General features: G+C 34.0%; 1 protein-coding gene across 1 annotated transcript in view; it reads left to right on the plus strand.

The window, feature by feature from the left end:
* Nucleotides 1-7,669, plus strand: part of TGFBR2 (transforming growth factor beta receptor 2) — a 134,672-nt gene extending 127,003 nt beyond the window's left edge. The window contains exon 10 of the mRNA XM_073630282.1: nucleotides 779-7,669. Coding sequence (XP_073486383.1) covers nucleotides 779-958 — 180 coding nt within the window. The 3' untranslated portion in view covers nucleotides 959-7,669. The remainder of the gene's footprint in view (nucleotides 1-778) is intronic.
* The last annotated feature ends 388 nt before the right edge of the window (nucleotides 7,670-8,057 follow it).

Raw genomic sequence — 8,057 nt, forward strand, 5'->3', positions numbered from 1 at the left:
CCTTAAATGAACATGAAGAAATTGATGACATATACAATGCAGTGTGTCACTATCATTAACACAGTAGTTTTTGTTTTTCAGAGTCCCCGGTGTGACAATTTTATTACCTATTGATCCTGTCAGTAAATCTATTGGTTTTCAACTTCTGTAACAGGCCAAGATATCCAGCTAAAGTGGCAGTTAGAGGGCTTACGACAAACCATATAACACTGGCAGTGTTTTTTTTCAATGGTCTGGAATTAGGTTAAATTTTTTGGTCTTTTTTATTAAAGTCCTTTTAAAACGACCCTGTTCACAGGGAGACAGTGCTGCTGACTGATTTCACTGAAATAATTAACTTTATTAAAGGAAATAGAAAAATAACTGATCTTCTGACGGGAATATTTTTAAGGTCAATGCTAGTGAGAGACTGCATATATGTCAATTTAGATTTTGCCCATATGTAAGCTATAAATGTATTATTTATATTTAATTTTGTATAAGCACTTGAATTTGACATGGCATCAGCATCTTGCGATCTCTTGCACAGCATCAGTCAGACTGGGAAAGGGGGGAGCTAGACTGGAAACCAATTAACCCACCTAGCTGTGCTGTTTGAGGGGCTATGCAAATCTCAAGACTAGATAGACAGAAATGCAAATCCTTTGGAATGGATAACAGCTCTCACATATTTTTTTCTGTGTATTTGGATATTTAGAGTTCAGCTTTAAGCAGTATGCAGAAAAATATAATATTTGTATTTAGTTGTACACCAAATAATTTCTGTATCGTTCCCCAGGGTATCCAGCTTGTATGTGAAACCATAACAGAATGTTGGGACCATGACCCAGAGGCCAGGCTCACTGCCCAATGCGTAGACGAGAGATTTAATGAGTTAGAAAATCTCGACAGAATCTCTGAGAGAAGCTGCTCGGAGGAAAAAATACCAGAAGACTGTACAGAAAACACAAACAAGTGAAACATGCACTGCAAATACTTTGTCTTAAATAGAAATTCAGGACTGCAACATGGGCAGTGGAGGAAATCATATGCATAAAGTATGCACTGAACTTTTAACTCCAGAGACTTGAAAGGGCAAGTCCCAATTGCTGCTGGAGCAATGTCATGTATGCTTCCCACAAGAACGGTCTTATCTGTGGGGGCCCAAAGCAATTATGGAATGTAACGCCTGAATCCCAACAGATAACAGACACAAAACTCTTTTCTGAGTCTGTGCAAGGCACGGTGTATTTGTTTGGTCTAAAGTAACCACCCCAATTGCTTTAGCCAGAAGTCACCTCTTCTGCTCCTATGGCGCTGCCATAGGATGATACGTTTTCTCAGGACATTTTTATGTTATTTCTAATATAGCCATACTTTACTTGCACTTTATAAAATTGTGTATAAAACTACACGTTGGCTTTAATGTATGTAAGTATGGTCTCTGATAAACCAAAAGTATATTACCAGGAAAATATACAGGGCTTAGGAAAATTCAAGATTAATGAAAAGAACACAAAAAATTATTCAGAAGTCTAACGATAAGCTCTTGTTACATATTTTTGTATTTCATTGTAGGAATATTATATTTTATCAGAACCAAACTTTTTACATGTTAAGTCAAAGTGGATCCATATATGAGCACTGTACATGTTCTCTTTTATTAGAATTACAGCACAGGATGGGGATTGAAATCTAGATTGAAGAGTTTGGGAATTTACTGCTAGTAATCTACTTGAAACATCAAGTAAGGCCACATGCTAATAGATCACCTCTTTATGAGGTTCAAAAAAATTGTCTTCCAAAATGTATATGGAAAGTATTGTATGTTTCATATATTATTAATCTGTCAATATTACTTTTTGCAAGTGAATACTTGGAATGAACATTTATCCTGGTTTAGGTGGAAAAATCATAATATGAGATAACAGTTGGGTTGTATTTTAAAAAGGGCTGTGTATTTTTTCATATTATCAGAAGACATTGAAATGAAATTGGCTCTCTACTGATCTGCATGTTTGAGGCAACAAATATGCATCTTGTAAAGATTGTATGTGGAAAGGAGTTGGGTGCACAAGGCATACCTTTCTGAGTGTACACTGATTTACACACAAATGCACTCACATGCAGCAATGAGATACAAGGTGGAGACAATTTGAAAAAAAATGAAGTGCATTTAAATATTTCCTTGTTTATGGGTGTCATGAATAAAACCTCATCCTGCCTTTAAATGCTTTTTATACTTTTCTGATTCTGCTAAAGTGAATAAATGTGACCTATAGGTTTTAAGAAGGCCTACTAAGCTATAGCATAGGGCGAGGGTGAAGGGGGGAATATCTGTTGCATGCTACTTTCATAAAAGAAAGCAACATTATGTGCCTTAGGTGTTGTTATGATAAACATACATTTCTTTGAATATAACATGGCATTATAGGGAAGTCCACTAATGTAAAACCATAAAGGGCTGTAATGTTAGCTATTACAAAATGGAATTATTTTATCCTAAGAGCAATATTATAGCTTTGAGCTGTGTTTTGAAAAATCCATCCACAGAGAGTGACAATGTCCTTTGGTTTATAATAGCCATGGCAGTTGAACAGAGCTAAGAATTGTGGTAGACCTATTTTGCGACAAGTGTCCCTGAGAAATTTAAGTAGCTTGTCTGTAGTTCAGTTGCAATCATCTATGCAATACGAAGGATGTACATTTTTACATTTACATTTTTTTTATCATATCTATTTAAGTACATCTAATATAAAGATTACATTATTTTAAAAAACTAATATAATGGTGACCTTTATTACATTAGAAGTGAGGTTTGCATTCATATAACATTAAAATTAATATAATTCAGATAACTGAGCTTAATAGGTATGTATATACTCTCAAAGAATAACTAAATACCATTATTTAATAACAAGCATTATAGTTTTATAGAATATATATTATTTTGTTCAGCAAATGTTGTTTTTTCCTAAGCTTTCAAAGTCCTGTCATGAGTTAATTTAGATAAAGAAAAAGTAGTAAGGCTTGCGTCAGCATATTTAGTAAACCCAATATAAATGAATACAATGGTGTTAAAGTCCTGGCCATCAAATCTCCTGAATATTACAGACCATCATTTATCAATAAGCAGTTTTTTTCTTGATGTTCTTTCCCAATTTAACTCCAGTTATAAAACAATGAGTAAAATAAAAAATTACATTTGTACTCTTTTTGCTATCTAATCCAGAATCATCAACGGACACCAACCGTTTTTTTAGATGTATTATAAAGAGGGTTCTATGTCTCCTGACAAAGAGGCAAATATAGACCTAAGACAAATATATTGTCTTATCTTAAATGATTGTCATCTTTTAAATGCTTGTAATGGAGTTATTATATATGCACAGTTATAACTCTATTTCAAAACTGTTACATCTACTATCTATTTGAAACAGTTTTTTGGAGACATTGTTAGAACATATGAGATAACCAAATTTGTAAGTTAAAGAAATATTGAAAGAATATTGGCAAATATACTAAGGTCAAGTATATTTTTGTCACCCTAAGCTCGTTTACGCTCAAATACATTAACATTTTAACAAAGTGCATTTTGTTTGGACTTTGGACACACAAAGGTACTAATTTTTTGCCCCCATAACTACTGTATTATACATCCTTGTACCTTTATGTCTTTGGAGTGCTGAATCTTCTGAAGAGTATGTGGGTGACCAAGAGATATTGTCATATATTTTCCATACCTCAGAGGATAACTGCATGAGTTTAGCCTCCCAGCAGTCACCCAACATTTTTATATGGTTGTTCTAAATCCAAAACTGATAAGATTAGCTCTAAACATAGGAAATGCTGTTTATCAAACATTACGTTTACATTTTTTTTGTTCAAGAAATCTGTTTCAAGGGTGTGCTTAAAATATTTTTTTTTTTTAGTAAAAGGAATGTGGACATCTGTTTTTTGCACAATAAAGCACAGATATATTGTTCTTTTACTTTATGTATTCCGTAGGGCTAAAGTTTTTTCCTTTGATATATAGTTTAGCTGTTGCAATGTTTGAATACAGAGATTATGGAAGCAATTCTATCAAATGCACACAGTATAAATGTGGTAAGCATTTCAATGATATAAATTCAAGTAAAAAGTGTAGCTGAAAGGTGGAAATCCAATACTTTAGCCAAATATACAAAGATGCAGGGACAGTTTAGTTTAAAGAGGTTTAAAACATTTCATCCTGGTTTACAGATTTTTGTCTAAAATATGTGTTTGTTATTCTAAAGGCCAACTTGATTTTGTTAATTTCAAAATATATTTCAGCAATCATATCTCATTTTAATATGCATGTCTCACAGGGACTATAATGTGTTCAGGCTCACTGAACTAAACAGTTACCTTACATTGAGGTATTTTTTAATAAATAGTTTAAACCCTAAAAAGTCATTTGAAAACAGATAATGTCTTTCTGCAGGTTAGATTTCTATTTTATCAAGAGAAAAGCAATACTGTTTTTCATAACAAAGCCATTCTTGATAAAGATTCAGCATATTGAGAGGGTAGGACCCTCATTGTATACTGTTGCTAGATCTGAGTTTGCTTATTTTGTAATGCTTGATGTCAGGAAATTGAAAAACTGTATGCAATCTTCCTTTAACCAATTGTTTGTTCAGGTTTTATATTTCTACAGAGCGGGATTTCAGGTAAATGTTAAAGGGCACTGCGTGGCAATACTAAGTAGCAATGGTGTACTTGCATCAACTGTGTAGACTAGTTTTAACTGCAGATTAAAACAAGTAACATCAGGGATACCAATGAAGCCATCTTACTAATACTAAAAGGATTACAGTATATGGCTAAGAGTAGGTGTCATTAAAAAAACTTCTGTAACTGCAGTGTTGCTGTAGGAATATGTGTATGAATATGTAATTCTTCCAAGTGACATGGAGTGAACTTGAGGAAATGCTTGACACAGCAGAGTCTGAACTAAAGCCATAGTTTTCCTGAGTGATTACATGTACTGCAGCTTTCTGGTCAATACCTTTCTCCACAGCTGGGGCTAAGGAACAGACAGTACACTACAGAAGCAAGCTAAGTTACACAAGCTAAATACCCTATTTTGAGTGTGTTTGTTAAAATTATATGTCATGAAACCTGTTTTGAGCCCTTTTCAGCAATTATTTAACCTGAGCACTATATAACCCAAGGGAAATGAGCAATTTCTCCATCTAATTAGGAAGTAGAAAGCACACTTACAAGAAGTAAATCCTCCTACATAAGCACTAAATACATACAGTGACGTTCATGGTCCAGTTGCATGCCAATTTTATGGCCCAATGCAAAGTTCAAAGGAGCAATAGAAAGGCTTATAACTACATAAAGAGAATTGTAAGCTTGTTAAAAGACCTTAGTGTGGGGGCTGATTCTTCAATTTTCTCAGTGACTAGATGAGTAACAAGCTATGGTGTGGTGAGCTTAAAACTATCCAGGTCACTCAGCACCTGTCATTTTCAGCATCTGCCAGTCTTTGGCCAGAATTAAGGCCACCAAAGCAGCTTTGAATTAGCTGAGCAGACTGCCAAAAGCAGGCTTCTGTGTTATCTACTGCCAGAATACCAGGGTGTTTCTTTTTTGTTATACAAATAGATATTGGACCCCAACAGATTGCCCTTAGTACCGGTCTAACACAGTTCATTTATTTGATGCAGTTGTTAAGCTAATCTTGAAAACTATTTTCTTATTTGGATCATTTTTTTTAGTTCTAAAGATAAACTTCATAAAAATGGCATTTTTGTAATTAAAGCTTATCTAAAACCAAAAGCAAAAAAAAAATTATGGCCCGTACACACGGTCGGATTTTCCGATGGAAAATGTCCGATCGGAGCGTGTTGTCGGAAATTCCGACCGTGTGGGCTCCATCGGACATTTTCCATCAGATTTTCCGACACACAAAGTTGGAAAGCAGGAGATAAAATTTTCCGACAACAAAATCCGTTGTCGGAAATTCTGATTGTGTGTACACAAATCCGACGGACAAAGTGCCACGCATGCTCAGAATAAATAAAGAGATGAAAGCTATTGGCCACTGCCCCGTTTATAGTCCCGACGTACGTGTTTTACGTCACATCGTTCAGAACGATCGGATTTTCCGACAACTTTGTGTGACCGTGTGTATGCAAGTCAAGTTTGAGCCAACATCCGTCGGAAAAAATCCATGGATTTTGTTGTCGGAATGTCCTAACAAAGTCTGACCGTGTGTACGCCCTATTACAGTAAATCGCAGCTTACCATTCTTTAGATGCAGTGCCATTCAAGGGACAATTTCAGCAAGTATCAAAAATACCTGTTTATCTTGCCAGAAATACAGATACTCTTGTCACTCCCCGTGAACATAAAAGAAAGCGCAAAAACTCCTTTAGTCCTATCAATCTACCATGTTCCTGGGTATATATACGATTTAAAGGCTTTTGAAGTAATTTGTTGAAGAACTGTAAAGTTTCTATTTTATACAAGCATAAAGGCCAATGCATCTTTAGTAGTATATATAGTATATATCAATAATTCAGCTAATTATAATATTTTAAATGATTATGTCCATTTACAAATGACTGCCTCATCTTTATTTTTATATATTTTTTTCATACTGGGGAGGATTTACTAAAACTGGTGCACACAGAATCTGGGGCAGCTGTGCATAGTAAGGATCAGCTTCTAAGGTTTATTGTCAAAGCTTAATTGAACAAACTGAAGTTATAAGCTGATTGGATGCTATGCACAGCTGCACCAGGTTGTATGTGCACCTATTTGTTATTCCCTTGGTTTTTTTTTTCTGGCAAGAATTTACTAAAAATCTAGTACAAAACAGCAGGAAAAGGCATTATGTGTGCAAACCCTCAGACATCAGTTTGACAGCAGTGATCAAATGTAAGCTAAAATGAGGGTTAGTACCTCAGCTTCTTAGGGGCTAAGCCATTAAATGTTCTATCCCTGCCACACTCACATTTTTTGGCACAAAATAAATATATTGGTTTTCTAATTAAAAATAATGTACAGAATACAATTAATACAAACAAAACATTGTAATGGTCAGAAGATCACAGTGAACTACAGAAACATGTTTTTTAAATGGCCACATATGACTTCTTTTTATGACACTTTTCCAATTCATATCTAAAATGGAGGGAGGAAATCTCTTCATAAACATGAACAATTCCTGCCAGCTTAGATTCCATGTTGCCCAGTTTGCTATAATGCATGTGTGTATTTGTAAATCTTTGCCCAGAGGTTCATGTACATTTCACACCGTGCATTACTAGGGTAAAAATCAGCTTTTTTGAATAAAGCACAAATTTAACTATGCATTTTAGATAATGAAATAGTGATTTTTTTTTGTTATTTTCTGACTGTCATTATTTGCCAAAGAAATTAAAAAGAATACCACATTATATTATTTTGAATATATTTTTGATCATTTTTGATAAATGCAAGGGGTATTGGAAACTGTGTTAAATGTATACTATAAAACATAGGAATGTGAACTGTATACTGTGTGTGTGTATATATATATATATATATATATATATATATATATATATATATATATATATATACATATATATATATATATAAGATATCTTTACACTTGCTATTGTTTAAAGTGCCTTACACATGTATGTAAAATAAATACTATAACACATTATCCACATTGTGCTTTTTTTTTTTTTTTTTTTTTTACTTATTTGTAATGTGACATGCTATATGCACATAGACAAGATGGTTAATGCCAACAGAGGGTGATGGCATATTTGTGCTATCCAACTTGCAATTTTCAGAGAATAATTTTAATTTAGCATCTTTGCAGTCTGGCACAAGTCTAGCTGATTCACAAATGGCAGATATCTGTGAGAACCAACTAATCATCCAGAAATTGTTTCTTTATTCTCTTTATGCAGTTTTAAATAAAAAAAAAAAGTGATTGACATGCACCTAAAAGACAGTGGTCCAGATGGAAAGTTCAATCCAGTAACAGAGGAGATCTAAATTAGAGAGGGGTACAGGAGAAGTTTTTTGACTAATGGCAGTCTGCT

Source organism: Aquarana catesbeiana, linkage group LG05 (assembly GCF_042186555.1).
Source record: "Aquarana catesbeiana isolate 2022-GZ linkage group LG05, ASM4218655v1, whole genome shotgun sequence".
NCBI classification, from domain to species: Eukaryota; Metazoa; Chordata; class Amphibia; order Anura; family Ranidae; genus Aquarana; species Aquarana catesbeiana.